The sequence below is a fragment of the Nicotiana tomentosiformis genome, chromosome 5 (assembly GCF_000390325.3).
Source record: "Nicotiana tomentosiformis chromosome 5, ASM39032v3, whole genome shotgun sequence".
Classification (NCBI taxonomy): Eukaryota; Viridiplantae; Streptophyta; class Magnoliopsida; order Solanales; family Solanaceae; genus Nicotiana; species Nicotiana tomentosiformis.
The window spans coordinates 96,142,247-96,158,193 of record NC_090816.1 but is presented as its reverse complement, the minus strand read 5'-3'; the positions used below and the strand labels follow the sequence as shown (position 1 = coordinate 96,158,193).

The window sequence follows — 15,947 nt, the reverse complement described above, 5'->3', positions numbered from 1 at the left end:
AGTATTTTGATTGATCCTGGTAGCTCACATAATTTCATTGACTGTGAGCTAGCTAGAAAGCTCAAGTGTGCAATGCATGCCATTAGGCCCTAGTCAATTAATGTAACTGATGGGTTCAACAAACAGACTGCAGAGTTATGTAAAAACTTCACTTGGATGATGCAAGGACTCACTTTCACTGATGATTTTTTATTATTGTCACTAGGGTCATGTGATATGATCTTAGGTGTGCAATGGTTATTACTTTTGGGTGATCTCCAGTTGAGTTTCTAGAAATTGACTCTGGGATTTGTGTATCAAGGAAGAGAAGTGGTATTAAAGGGAACAAAGGACAAAACCGGGATAGTGGAAGCCAAAATACTTGGTAAGTTGGCGAACATAGGTAGTCAACTCTTCATGATCAGAATGTTGCCAGCAGAGGGAGAAGGAGTAGAGGGAATCAGAGAAACCCATCCTCAGATACTGACTTTCACTGATGAGTACCATCAACTTTTCTCTGATCTAAAAGAGTTACCACTTTTTAGAGGGATTTTTTTATCATAGAATCCCTTTACAGCAAGGTAGTAACCAGTGAATGTCAAGCCTTACAGGTATTCTTCAAGTCAGAAGGATACCATTGAGTAGCTAGTTAAAGAGATGTTGAACCAAGGATAAGTACAACCTAGTTCTAGTCCTTATGTGCCACATGTGTTGCTAGTAGGAAAGAAGGATGGTTCTTGGAGACTATATGTAAACTACATGGCCCTAAGCAAGATGACTATCAAGGACAAATTTCCAATTCCAATCATAGATGAATTATTGGATGAACTAGGTAGATCGAAGATTATTCAAAGCTGGATCTAGGGTCAGGCTACCATCAAATAAGGATATCAAAGGAAGACATTTAGAAAACTGTATTCAGAACTCACTCTGGCCATTTTGAGTACTTGGTAATGCCATTTGGCCTTACTAATGCACCTTCAAGTTTCCAAGGCCTCATGAACCATGTGTTCAAGGATTACCTCAGAAAATTCATATTTGTGTTCTTTGATGATATTCTAGTATATAGCAGCAGCCTTGAAGAACACTTGCAGCACCTGCGAATCACCTTTAACCTATTAGTTCAGCACATGTTCTTTATAAGGAGACCCAGGTACTCTTTTGGAGCTACAAGGGTCGAGTACTTAGGCCAGTTTATAACAGTAGAAGGAGTATCTACTAATCCCAAGATGATAGTTGCAGTACAAGATTGGCCAATACATAAGACTAAATGAGCTGAGGGGTTTTCTGTGACTAGCCGGGTACTACAGGAGGTTTATTTGGAGATATGGTATTATTAGCAAACCCCTCACAGACCTATTAAAGAAGGAAGGGTTCCATTGGAGTGATAAAGCAACTTCAGCCTTTGATAAGCTGAATGAAGCACTGACCAGTGCACCTATTTTGGCCCTTCCCAACAGTTCCCTATTGTTTGTTGTTGAGATAGATGCTTGTGATCATGGAGTTGGGGCAGTGTTGATGCAAGAAGGCCATCCTTTGGCATATATCAACAAAGGCTTGTCAGTAAGGCATCATGGGTTATCAGTGTATGACAAAGAGCTTCTGGCCTTGGTGATGGCCATCACCAAATGGTCACAATACTCGATAGGAAGATATTTCATAGTGAGGACAGATCAAAAGGCTCTAAAGTACTTGTTGGAGCAGAAATTACACATGGGAACACATATGAAATGGATGGCCAAACTTATGCAGTTTGACTTTGAAATTGACTTTGGAAAGAAGAATGATCAAAAAGGGGAACAAGGTTGTTGCTCAATTGCTAAGGAGCAGGCCACGTGGGAAGATTATCATGTGCTGAAGACCACGTTTCCAGCTTTCTTCCTTGAGGACAAGGAAGGTTTCAAGAGGGGAGAAATGATGCAGAATCAAGCTGAGAATTAAAAAGGTGGCTGATCGCGGTTGGACTCCAGGCTATAGTAGCAGTACCCAGCCGTTAGTTATTTAGTTAAATAGAAGTTCTGTTAAGTTACGGTTGAGTCCACTATGGTTTTAAGTAGAAGTTTCTGTATTTATACATTTCGCACGTTAATTTCCTCAAATGTCACCATCTAGTCCATGGTCGGATTTGTCTTATAGACTTATACTAAATCCTTATCCATTTTGCTTTCTGGATGATTCAGCTAGAGTTAGAGAGGGTATAAATTGTTGTAACTATTATCCTCTTTACTCTTTTATCAATCAAATTATCTTTTAGCCGTAACCTAGTTAGCTTAGTTGGTCTTCTTCTTGGTTTTTCTGTTCCATTCGTCTCCTCGACTTCATTCTGCAACATTCTCCTAAAAATGGACTTTATGTCAAATTACTCAAGTTTTTCTGTGTTGGAAGTCAGAGCTCTGGTTCTAAAATACATTGTTCCTGTTTGGCCATAAATATTAGAGTTTTTTTTAAAAAAAAAAAAATATTTTTGATTATGAAATATGATTAGTTTTTGAAAAAAATTGATAAAAATTTCAAGTTCCCAAAAACTTATTTAGAACAATTTTTCAGTGAATTTTTTTTCTTTCACTTATAAAACTTTATTTCTTTTTCAAATAAAATGCGTGTCCAAACACAATTTCAACTTTCAAAAATTATTTTTCTAACACAATTTCAAAAATTTATTTTTTAAGTTTCAACTAAATTTATGAACAAGCTTTGTTTCGGACCTTTCCCTCAAGTAGCCCGATGCACAAAACATTCCTTATTATAAATTGAACTTACGCCTCAAACTTCTCCAAATTTCCTTTTTATGCCAATAAAGTTTTCTGAATAACTCAAAACACACTTAATTTTCCTGCTATACGAGCAGTCAAATCACGAGCGTGTCAAGATGTCGTTGGATATTCACATTATCTTACTATGGAACAGCAATTACGTTTCAAAGATTCAGAAGCAAGGACAAGCAAGGACTTAATTCGGCTAATTCTTTTCTGTTTCAATTCATTTTCAATTTTTCCTTTTTCATTTTTCCTTATTATACAAACCTTTTTTCTCTCTCTTTCTCTCACACACAGTAAACCCTCAAAAACTCAGCTTTCGTGAGTAGCTCTAAAAGGTACAATCTTTTTCTCTAATTCTTCCGTTTTCTTGAATTGCTCCTCAGAATACTATCTGGGCATATGCTTCTTGTGCTAATCTTGAATTTTTCATGCTGTTTTCGTGATTCTATAGATTCACATGCTTAGATTTGTTAGTCTATGCCCATCAGGGTTTTTGGAGTTATTGTCTTTAGGGTGATTCTTGTAAAGTTGAAAAATTTCTGCTTTTCTTGTACCCAGATTCTGTAACTATGGATGAGCAAGAAGGGGTAAGTAGAGTCACTAGTGTTTCAGAGCCCACTGTGGGTAATACTGTTGATGAAACCCTAGTAGAGAATTTGCGATGTGAGGGGCAGGCTTATAGTGAGGGGGATGGTGGGGAGATAATGGTGGAGGTTGTAGGCACTGATGTGTTTGTTGATGGGGTTTGTGGTCATGGTGCTGAATTGGGGCATGAGGGATCGGGAAAAGGAGCCGACCCTTATAGGGATTCTCTGTCAAGGGATGCTGAGTACTCATCTGGGAATACTGGAAATGGTGTTGAAGGTGTACTTTATGTTGAAGGGTCATCTGGGGATGTTTTTGTGACATCTAGCGCTGAAATTGTTCCGAGTGTAACAGCTTGTACAGTTGTACAGCAAGTCAGCTTCAGTGATGCTGAGGGTAATGTTGTCAGGAGCACTGAATCTGTTGGTTTGACTTCACCTGATGTTGCGGGGGATGTTTCCAAGACAGTGGACAATGAGGCTGTGAGTGAAACAGCTGATAGAGTTTTGGAGCAAGTCAACATCAGAGTTAATGAGGAGGGGAATGTTGTGGGAAGCTCTGTATCTGTTAAAGGGAGTGCTGATTTGACACTGCAAAGAGTGGGTCTTTCTGGTGATGGGGTGTGGAATCCTGGAATTGAACCTCTGGCTGGATCTTCTTCATTTGTGCCACAAGACAGTTCTAATATTAAGGCTAGCAATCTGAGATTGGATTCTTCTGAAAAAAATGAAACTTCAGTCACAGAGATAGTTGGCCAGGCTAGTGACAAAGATGTTGCCAATCATGCAAGGGATCAGATATCAGATCATCCAGCTGAAAGAGTTGTGTCAGGGGATGGTGAGTTGGTAGAAAAAATGCATTCAGAGGTTGAAACCATGGAATCCGAAATCCCTGATCAAGAGAAAGATGACTTGAGCAACAAGGATGAGAATTCACATACTGATGTTGAAACAATGGAAACCGATGTCCATGATCAAGAGAAAGATAACTTGAGCAACAAGGATGAGAATTCACATACTGATATTGAACCCATGGAAACTGATGTGTATGATCAAGATGGTGGGTTCCCTAACAAGGATAATAATAGCAATTCTGTTGATGACACAGTTTCTTTGAGACCAAACAGTCCAATCCCTGAAGATAAGGGAGGGGATATCAAGGTAGTTAGTGGCGATTCAAGAATATTAGTTGACCACACCCCAGTTGTACATGATCACTCCTTAGGCATCAATGGTAACACTGCGCCATCGTACCCTGGGAAGCAAGAACATAGCTTGAAGGAAAATTTGGCAGCAGAGAATGGGGCTATTGGTTCTTCTTATGAAAAAGCAAACCATGCCGAGGTTCGGGTATTTAAGGTTGATGCCATGCATGAAGATATAAGCGATCTTGCTTTATGTACACAACCAGAAGCTTCTCATTTGGAAGCCCAAACTGGCAATCTTAAAGAGGTGTTTATGGATGGTAGTGAGGTCTCAATTTTAAAGATACGAGTATCCAGTGATAAAGATGGGATCTTAAGTGGTTCAGACGAGTTTCCAGATATACAGCCTAAGGTTGCGGATGGAGTTAGTGAAATTTCTAGTGATGATCTCCCACTGTCTTCTGAACAGGCGAGTGCTCATGATACAGGAAACTTTGAGGAGATGGAAGTCGAGGGGGTTCATCACGAGACAACTGGCACTATGACCTTTCCCATGAATGATGAGAGTCTGAATGTAGTGACGGTTGATGCCAGGTTGGATAATGACGCGGGAATTGGACACTTGGAAACCTCTCATGAACCAGCTTGCAGAACTGATGGAGATAGTGTTGAAATGGACAGGGATGGGGATGCCCAGCTTGGAACTGCCACAACAAGCTTAAGTTGCACTGTGGATAAAAATATTTTAACAGCTGAAACAACAGTGTCTCTTGAGACTATGGCTAGCCCAGGAGAGAAGAACACGATGGATGAAACAAACAGAGTAACCCACTTCCTGCCGGAAGGCTTGGACGGGGACATGTCGCTGCAGCGTGTTGAGAACGAGAGCTTATTGCCTTTTGATGACTATGCAGGAAAAGAAGACGATCCCAAGATGAGTGCAGTGTCATCTAACGATGATGTTATGACTGAAACTTCATTACTTCAGGATACTGACAAAACTTCAGATTCTGATGTTGTTAATGGGAAGTCGCCTCTTTTACTGGAAGATAATGACTTAAAGGTCGAGGCTGAACAGAAAGTGGAGACTAAGGACACTGCTCTTAGAGAGGATCCTACTCAAGCTCATGATTTGGCTCACGATACAAAAGGTGTTATTACAGGAAAGCATTCGGATATTACCAAAGAATTTGAATCCACTGCGAATCAAGAGGGTGTAGTGGAGCATGATCATATGCTTGCTCTTGAGATGGATCATGAGGCTGGGAATGCAGCAACTGCTGATAAAATGTCAATTGAAGAAAACAACTTTAATGTAGAGGGTGCTATAAAATCTCAAGCTGTAACAAATTCTGGTGCTGATGTCCCTCCTCCAGTTGGAGATCAAATTGTAGAAACTTGTATTTCTCATACTAGCAATGCCGAGACGTATCTAGCCAATGAGTACCAGGATTCCTCGAACGCAAATGAGGGTCTTGTTTCCCGTGCGCATGCTGTAGAAATGAAGGTTGCCGATGAACAAGAGAAAGATGAAGTTGAAAAGCTTCATGCTGATACTGTGCAGGAATCTTCAGAGCAAGACAAAGGAACTGAAGAAGTTGCTTCCGAGTCTAGCCACACTGTGATGTTGAATGAGAAGCCTGTGAGTTTGTTGAAAATGCAACCTGGTTATCTCATTCCACCACAAACTGATGACGATGAGTACTCTATATCTGATTTAGTCTGGGGAAAAGTCAGAAGCCATCCATGGTGGCCTGGACAGATATTTGATCCTTCCGATGCTTCAGAAAAGGCCATCAAGTACCACAAGAAAGACAGCTTTTTGGTTGCGTATTTTGGAGATCGTACTTTTGCATGGAATGATGCATCTGTGTTGAGGCCATTCTGTTCTCATTTCTCCCAAATTGAGAAGCAAAGTAATTCAGAAACATTTCAAAATGCTATAAGCTGTGCTTTGGAAGAGGTTTCTAGACGGGTTGAGCTTGGTCTTGCTTGCTCATGCACACCTGAAGATTCCTATGATGAGATTTCATGTCAGATTGTGGAGAATACTGGGATTCGTGAAGAATCAAGCAAAAGATATGGAGTGGACAAATCAACTGGAGTCACTTCCTTTGGACCTGATAAGCTCATGCACTATATGAAAGCGTTAGCCCTATCACCAACTTGTCGGGCTGATAGGTTGGATCTCACTATTGCTCGAGCTCAGCTAGGGGCCTTTTGTCGCTTCAAAGGATATCGTCTGCCACCCAAATTCTTGTTAAGTGGAGAATTGCTGGAAAACGATGCTGAAGTTCCACAGGGGGACAGTGCAACTGACGAAAAGGGCCATGCTTCAGAAGACAACGAGCAACATCCCACCAGTAAAGTCTCTGCTCACAAACGTAAGCATGGTTCAAAAGATATTTCACAGACGAAAAAGAAAGAGCGAAGCATGTCAGAGCTGATGGTTGATGTGGAATGTGAGTATTCTCTAGATTGTGAAGATGATCAAGATGGAAAAACATTCACTTCTAGCAAAAAGAGGAAGGCTGTTGATTCTCTTACTGATGGATCGGACAAGAGACCAAGTGTTTATGCAGCTAAAGTGTCAACCACAGCATCTGTATCCCCTAAGCCGTCCTTCCGTATTGGTGAATGCATTCAAAGAGCGGCAAGCCAATTAACTCGTTCAGCCTCACTTCTGAAGTGCAACAGTGATCAAACTGGGGCTGATGTTCAATTGCAGGACTCGCCAAAGGGAAAGGTTGTGATTCCGACTGAATTGCCTTCCCCAAATGATTTGCTCTCACAACTTCAGTTGGTGGCATGGGCTCCACTGAAAGGCTACAACTTCTTAAAAACCATCACTTCTTTCTTTTCGGGATTTAGAAATTCAGTTGCTTTGAGCCAGCATTCTCGGAGGCAGAATTCATCAGCCGGAAGACCTAGCGGTGGTCGAAAGAGGAAAGCTTCACAAACTGCAGCTGGGCTTGCTGAAGAATTTGAATTCGATGATGTAAATGATTCTTATTGGACAGACAGGATTGTACAAAACTATGGTGAGGAGCAGCTACTGCAGAATGGTCAGAGTGGGGAAGGAGACCGTCAGCTTACGGTTCATGATCCAGAGAAACCCAATAAACCAGGTCGTAGACCATACTCTAGAAAACGAAAATCCAGTGCGGATGATGATACGACACCAGGTGTTCCTCCGGAGAATATTGAGAAGAGGAAGCATGAGCCAGCAGAACTCATATTAAACTTTGCAGAAGGTGGTCCTCTTCCATCTGAAATGAACCTTAATAAAATGTTTAGGCGGTTTGGTCCACTGAAGGAGTTAGAAACTGAAGTTTATCAGGAGTCTTCTCGTGCTAGGGTGGTCTTTAAAAGGGGTTCTGATGCAGAGGTTGCTCATAGTAGTGCCGGAAAGTTCAACATCTTTGGGTCACGGCAAGTGACTTATGAGCTCAGCTACACCCCAGTTATCTCATTTAAGCCGATGCTCATTACACTTACACCAGATCTGGAGGGAGCTATTTGATGATACAGTTCCAAGATGATGGTAGTTCCAGGTAGCTATTTGCTCATTATAGATGCACTCTTGAAAAGCTATACATTCGAATGCTGATCTTTGGGTCAAAATTGGCATAATCTGGCAAGTAACAACCCTTATTTTTGTGGCCTTCACTCCTCTCCCCTTCCCCAAAGGAGTTTCCATGTGTTCTCTATACGTACCCTTTCATGAGAAATTCTGAAGAATTCCTAAAATTTTCGCTCTTCAAAAAAAATTAGTCGTGCCCATATGAAGGCAAAGTCTTTCCACTATCTAAATTACTCCCTCTCGATCTCCCAGATATGGTATTTTCTGAAGTTCTCAAGGCTATCTTGCTGGAAAAATTTTAAGCAATATTTTGCTAGTGAAGAACTTCACCATTATAATTTCCAGGGGTCGAGTTCAAATTTTAACTACATTTGATGATTGGAAAAGAATCAGTCCCTTTAGTTCATTGTGTTTGTTATGTTGCTGCTTGATTCTTGTATGTTGGATGTTATCTGTCTTCGTTTTCGGCACAACAGTCTTTGCTCGGGAACTTTTTTTTTTTTTTTTTTTCTGACTACTATTCTGCTTTGTATTGTAGTTTGAAGAAAAAATGACTATGCAGCGACGGCCAACAGTAACACTTTGAATAGAGTGGGTTTGCTGGAGTAGAGGGTGACCAGAGACACAGATGCATCTTTTTGTATAAAAGACCTCATTTCTGTCTTATGTACTTTCTTATCTCTTTGTATTGGCGAAAAGAAGAGTTGTCCCTCCTGCATTAGAAATGATATGTGCATGATGCATCGATATCGTGCTGTGTTCATGCTTATGATCATCTTCCCAGTTTCCTCTTGATTTTTCTGGATGAATGAAGATGAAATTTTTGTCTGAGCCTCGGATGATGCAAGTATAGAAATTTGTCCACAAACACTTCGGGATGTTGTTGAAACTTAAATGGCAATTAAGTTAGACAAGTGTAGTCGGCTTAAGAGATTGTCAAGCTTAAAAAATAAGAAGTGAAGACTCCTTTAGCTCATTTTCTGGTTAGGTGCCAATTTCCTTATCAGGAACATTTTGATACACACTAACTTGTGAGACATGGTAAACAAGAATTGTGCAAGAAATTGACCAGGGCATGTCCAGTTGCTAGGTGGGATTAGTTTCTTTGTAGCCAGCCCTTATGTTTCAATTTGCATGAGTCTACTTTGGGTTTATAAATTATTAACGTCATGATGATATAAATATAAATGAAACTATTAGGCATATATATATCCATTGGGCTCTATCAGTCACTGCTGAGTTTAAGGTGAAGCTCAAACTTGCATACACGTATTCTGATTGTTTTCTGGCAAAAAGATTGCAGAAAGATAACACCATAGGTCAAAATTCAAAAAGTTTTGTCCTATTAAAGATTTGCCCATGGGACAAGCGGGTCAAAAGTTCAAGACTACCTAATATCAGGGCCGTTCTGATAAATCACCTGAGCGACCAACTTATGCCTGTTTCAACTTTACCTGTGATTCATTCGCAGCTCAACGAATTAGTAACTATTAGCCGTTGACCAAAAAAAAAAAGTAACTATTAGCCCAGTTTAGACTTAGTTCAGAACAGTCTTTAATAAATAGTACTAATGATTGATAATTTCGAGCACCGACCAACCTTAGAGTTTTCATTTTTCACTTTCTCAACTTTAATTAAGTACTAATGAATGATAATTTTGTACACTCTGGACAGTTTCTTTACAAAAAGAGTGCAACGACAATGAATTTGAAAAGTGAGGGGAAAAAGGGAAAAGGAGATCGTCCCACACACATTCAATCGGTTGGGGTGTCATTTATAGAAACTTACAGAATTTCGGCCTACATAACCAAGTTTCTTGGTCGTTTGGTTAGATCCAAAGATTGCTGGATAATGATCCCACATTCGATGTGAGATAAATAATATCGAAATTTTGATATAAAATTTATATCGATAGCAGTTATACGCATAACCAAACATTGAATAAATATAATTTCAAATCTTATACCGAGATTAGTATCCTAATCTCCTTAACCAAACATCTCTTAAGGTTTTGAGTTAGATTGTTCAAATTATGCTTAAAATGCATTGAAATTCATGTATGTTACAAGTAACTACATATGTTACTCCTGATACGGAAAATATTCAAATATGCCCCCGAACTATTGAAAATAGAGCAATTATGTCCTCCGTTTGCATTTGGGTACAAAATTGTCCCTGCCGTTAATAAAGTGGTTCACTTTTGCCCCTTCCCACTAACATACTCCACATCAAGGACAATTTTGTATCCAAATACAAACGGAGGGCATAATTGCTCTATTTTCAATAGTTCAGAGGCATATTTGACCATTTTTCGTATAAAATAATATTTTTTTTGCTGAGTTGAAAATCCATATTGGAGAAAAAGTATATAAAAAAAAGAGGGAATGGAATGTCTTGCCATATCTTTTACGTAGTAATTACTACAATGACGAGAAATCTCACCGGAAAATCCCTCCGGCCAGCTGATCACAACCTCCTGCTTCACTTTTTTTGCTTATTATTTTCTTACTGGATCAAATTCGTGTGATTTGATTTTTATATTCTTTGAACTCCTAAGTCCTAGAGGGACTCGAATCCGGATCTGCTCAAAGGATACAATGCCATTGTTCATCATTGATGTATCCGTAATAAAATGACCTATTACATTGTAATATCAATTCTTAATGCAAAATCTTATTATTAGAGTACCAAGTAATTAATGGTGAAATTTTTTTCGTTTCGTCTTCCTATTGTAATTTGCAACCACATATCGATACATCCATAAGTTACTATCACAAATTCCACTTTTACATTTCTCTGATGTGGGTATTTGGGTACAAAATTGTGCCCTCCTTTTGTACCCAAATGCAAACGGAGGGCATAAATGCTCTATTTTAATAGTTTAGGGGCATATTTGGACCTTTTCAGTTCAGCAAAAAAGTATTATTTTATACGAAAAAAGGTCAAATATGTCCCTGAACTATTGAAAATAGAGCAATTATGCCTTCCATTTGTATTTGGGTACAAAATTATCCTTGATGCGGAGTCTGTTAGTGGAGAGGGGCAAAAGTGAACCACTTTATTAACGGCAAGGGCAATTTTGTACCCAAATATAAACTGAGGGCATAATTGCTCTATTTTTAATAGTTCAGGGGCATATTTGACCCTTTTCCGTTTCTGATATATAAGGATAACAATAATTCCAAGTAAGTTGGGTTGGATGTATGGATTTTTATTATACATGTTAATTCATTTAATCCTGTCCCAATTCAATATTATTAAAAAAAGGTTTTAAGTGTTCTCTATATCAGTGTTTTAAAAGGCGTGAGCGTAAGACGAGGCGTTTTACATATGCCTCAGCAAGGCGTAAGCTCCGAGGCACGGGGCGTAAGCCCCATGGGTATTTAATTTTTAATATTTTATAAAATAATATAATTACAATAAATATTTATAAATAGGTAAAATTACATAAAAGAAAATTATATATATATATATATATATATATATATATATATATATATATATATATATATATATATATACTATATATATACACACGCTACTTACAAGCACAAGTAACTTGAGTCGAAGAGAATAAAGTTTTCTACGTGGAGGAACAAAAAGGATAACTAACCTACAATTTAAACTTTGAACTTGGTGCTATGAAGGAGAATGTAGTTCTCTTTGTATTTGTAAAAAAGATATAGACTATTAAGTTGCTTTTGGGAGATAATAACAGACTAACGGACAAGATAAAGAATTGAAAAAGACCATAGATTAAGGCTTCAATAAAAAAAAAAAGGTCTTGACTTTTAAATTTAATACATTTAAGTTCCTTTTTAAAGTTTTTGAGTAATTACAAGTTGACTTTTGAGAATTTGGGTATTATATGAAGGACTTATTCAACAAATTTTATTTTAATTTGAAAAAGTCTCTGGGGCTTGTGCCTCACTACAAAAACGCGCCTCAAACGCCCGGACGTATGCCCTGAATTGCCGGGCGTATACCTCTTGAGACTTTCGCCCCACACCATCGCCTCGGGGCATTTTTGGTGCGCCTCTCCCCAGGGCTAGCTCCAGGACTCGCCCCGAAAACGTCTTTTAAAACACTGCTCTACATTTTCTGTTAGCATATAAATTTCTAACTATATTAAAAGACTTCTAACAAAAATAAATAGCTAAAATGACTAAACTTAATCCCAATTAATTGGAAATATTTATATCGATCTTTGTTTGTTAGGCAAAATACATAAAGACCCCATTAAACTTGTTCAAAAAATAGGTTTGAACACTTAAACTAAACGGGTATTCTTTTACCCCCTTAAACGTATTTGGAGTGAATTTTATTCCACCCAAATAGCTGATATGGCCCAAAAAAAAAAAAATAATAATTAAACGTGTAAAAGGTGGGCCCCTTTCTTTTCTATTCTTTAGATCTCTTCAACTACCCCGTTCTTTCTCCTTCTCCCCCTTTCTTATTCAGATCTGAGTTCCTTTACTTTCTTCTTCTTCTTCTTCTTCTTCTTTTTTTTTTTTACTTCTTTTCTTTAATAAGTTTAACCAAATTTTTTGAATTAATACCCAGATCTACTAATCTGTAAGACAAATATGGGAACTAATCTTCAAGAATCTAGAATTTGATTTATCAAATTAACAAAGCAAATTGAGGAAAAATAATTTCTATTTGCAATATATGATTTGCTTCATTTTTTCAACAAGATTGCCGTAAAGTAGCATATAATTTGTGATTTAAAATTATTACACTCAACTCAGGAAGATTGTCAATTTACCCCAAAATAAAGTTTTAAGCCATCAGTCTCCTTCGACCGCAGTGGCATCTTCCCAATTGGCAGCAATTTCTCGGCGTGGAATGCTATGGAGTTTGGTGTAACAATTCACCTGTAGGTATTGCGATTAATTTGTTGAAGAAATATGAATATATTAGGATTTTGTTATATCTAAATTCTTACTCATTTGATTGAAGAGAGATGGTTAAATCTAGCACTGAACTTGGTATTATTATTGAAGCATTTTAATAGTTAATTAGGATTATTAGTGTAAAATTATGAGTAAGAAAAAAGAAAAAGAAAAAGAAAAAGAGGAAAGTTTTCCAAAGAAAAAAGACAGACTTCTTTCTTTTTAGGCATAATACACCAATGCAACCTTGTTTAATTCCATTTTTAGGATAGAAAAAATGCCGAGGAATGGAGGTGAAGTTCAATGATTTCGTTGTGCAAAAAGAACAGTGATATTCAAAATTTCAACAACTATAGGGGTATCAAGTTACTAAGTCACACTATGAAATTTTGGGAGAGGATGGTAGATATGAGAGTACGGAGGGCCGTGTCTATTTTCGAGAACCAGTTTGAATTCATGTCGGGGTGGTCGACTACAGAATCAATTCATCTTATTAGGAGATTAGTGGAACGGTATATGGAGAGGAAGAGGGACTTACATATGGTGTTCATCGATCTAGAAAAGACATACAACAAAGTCCCAAGGGAGGTTCTATGGAGATGCTTGGAGGCTAGAGGTATACCTGTCGTCGCATACACTAGGTCGATTAAGGGCATGTATGTTGGAGCCAAGACCTAGATAAGGATAATGGAAGGGGACTCGGGACACTTTTCAGTAAAGATGGAGTTGAATAAAGGATTAGCTAGCTCTTAGCCCATTCATATTTGCCTTGGTGATAGATGAGTTGATGTGACACATTCAAGAGGAGGTACTTTGGTGCATGTTATTTGCATATAACATAATACTAATTGACGAGACGTGAGGTGGTGTTAATGCTAGGTTGGAGATCTCTGGAGGTAGACCCTGGAGTTTAAAGGTTTCAAGTTGAGTAGGACTAAAATAGAATACTTAGAGTGCAAGTTTAATGACGCGACTCGGGAGCTGACATTAAAGTGAGGCTGGACACACAAGTCATACCCAAAAGAGAAAGTTTTAAGTATCATGGATCTATAATCCAATGTATTTGCGATATTGGAGAGGATGTTACACATAATATTAGAGCGGGGTAGATGAAGTGGAGGCTCACATCTGGCATCTTGTGTGACAAGAATGTGCCACCGAAACTTAAAGATATATTTTATAGAGTGCTGGTTAGACCGACTATGATGTATGGGGTAGAGTGTTGGCCAGTCAAGACCTCTTATGTTTAGAAGTTAAAAGTTATGAAAATAAGGATGATGAGATGGATGTGTAGCTATACTAGGAGAGACATGGCTAGTAATGAAGATATTTGGGACAAGGTGGGAGTGACCTGTATGGTGGACAAGATACGGGAAGCGGGACTGAGATAGTTCGGGCACGTGAAGAGGAGAGGCACAAATGCCCCAATGAGGATGTGTGAGAGATTGGATATGGCGGGTCCAAGGAGAGGTAGAGGTAGGCCAAAAAAGTATTGGGAGAGGTGATTAGGTAGGACATGGCACATCTTCAGTTTACCGAGGACATGACTCTTGATAGGAGTGTGTGTAGGTTGATGATTAAGGTAGTAGGCTAGTAAGTAGTCGAGCGTATTTCTTTTTCAAACTTGTACTTACTTTTCAGAGTTGTAGTACTAGTGTTATTGTGTTCCCTATTTTTAGATTGCTATTGTTACCTGTTTTCTTTTCTTCGGTTATATATTTTTAGGTTATAACTGTTGTGATTTTGCTTTTATTGAGCCGATGGACTATCGAAAATAACCTTTCTATATCTTCACAAGGTAGGGGTAAGATCTGCGTACATACTATCCTCCTCACTAGAGACAGATCCAGGATTTTGGGAAGATGAGTGCACTATTACGAAGAGTTGGATCCAGACTATAAATTTTACGGGTTTAACCTTTGATTTTTACTATTACACCCATTACACTTTTGAAATTATAAGTTCAAAATTAATTTATTTTAAAATAATAATTTTCTTACATCTATATCAATACTCCGTGTCAAAAATGTTAGGGTCAGTTAAACCAATTGACTATATGCTACGTCATTCATTGCCACTAGCTTTAATATACACATTTTATTTAATCATATAAGATTTTACAGTGAAAAAAATAGAAATTTCAATGTGTGAAAATTTTGAAAGAAAGAAAAAAAAAGTACTTAATTAATAAGGAAAAAGTGACACCAAATATGTCCATCTCCCATGGGCACTGTCACGATCCGAAATCCCAATCACGAGGTCGTGATGGCGCCTAACATCTACTTGCTAGGCAAGCCAACGTTAGATAATCAATTAATCATTTTTACAATTTAAAACAGAATAATAATAATAATTAATGATTAGCAAATGAAGTAAATAAGATAAATCCATAATATAACACGGTCTAGACTAATCCTAGATATCCGGTGTCACCAGTACATGAGCAACTAGAATACTACAAAGTATGGTCTGAAAAAAGTATAATTGTTTGAAACAAAATAAATAGTAAAGATAGAACATAAAGGGGACTTCAGAGACTCTGAATGCCAGCAGATCTACCTCAAGTCTCCTCAACAAGTCGATCCGGGAAAATCTTCTCTACACGCCACTGGAACCAACACCGGGATCTGCACAGGAAGTGCAGAACTGTAGCATGAGTACAACTGACCCTATGTACTTTGCTAGTGTCGACCCTAACCTTGACAAAGTAATGACGAGGCTATGACAAGACACTCACAATAAACCTGTATGAATAATAATAATAGAATATAAAAATATAGATAAAACAGAAAACTCATATAAACAGACCCGAAGGTCAACTACCAGAGGGCCCCGGAATAATATGATCTCAAATCTCATATCACAATACCGAAAATAAACTCTACAACCACAAACAACTACAACATATCAACTCTGTTGTATTATGAAAATCAGGGAGCAAATAGGCAGTTTAATATTTATTATGCTAAATGTCAAATAACAATTAAGGCACATAATTTAAA

The 15,947-nt window shown here is 38.0% G+C and overlaps 1 protein-coding gene across 1 annotated transcript; it reads left to right on the top strand.

Moving 5' to 3' along the window:
- The first annotated feature begins 2,932 nt into the window (after positions 1 to 2,932).
- Positions 2,933 to 8,881, top strand: LOC104117141 (uncharacterized). The gene is made up of 3 exons (XM_009628144.4): positions 2,933 to 3,073; positions 3,297 to 8,021; positions 8,589 to 8,881. The coding sequence occupies exon 2, from the start codon at positions 3,308 to 3,310 to the stop codon at positions 7,988 to 7,990; it is 4,683 nt and encodes a 1,560-aa protein (XP_009626439.1). The 5' UTR covers positions 2,933 to 3,073; positions 3,297 to 3,307; the 3' UTR covers positions 7,991 to 8,021; positions 8,589 to 8,881.
- Positions 8,882 to 15,947: the final 7,066 nt, after the last annotated feature.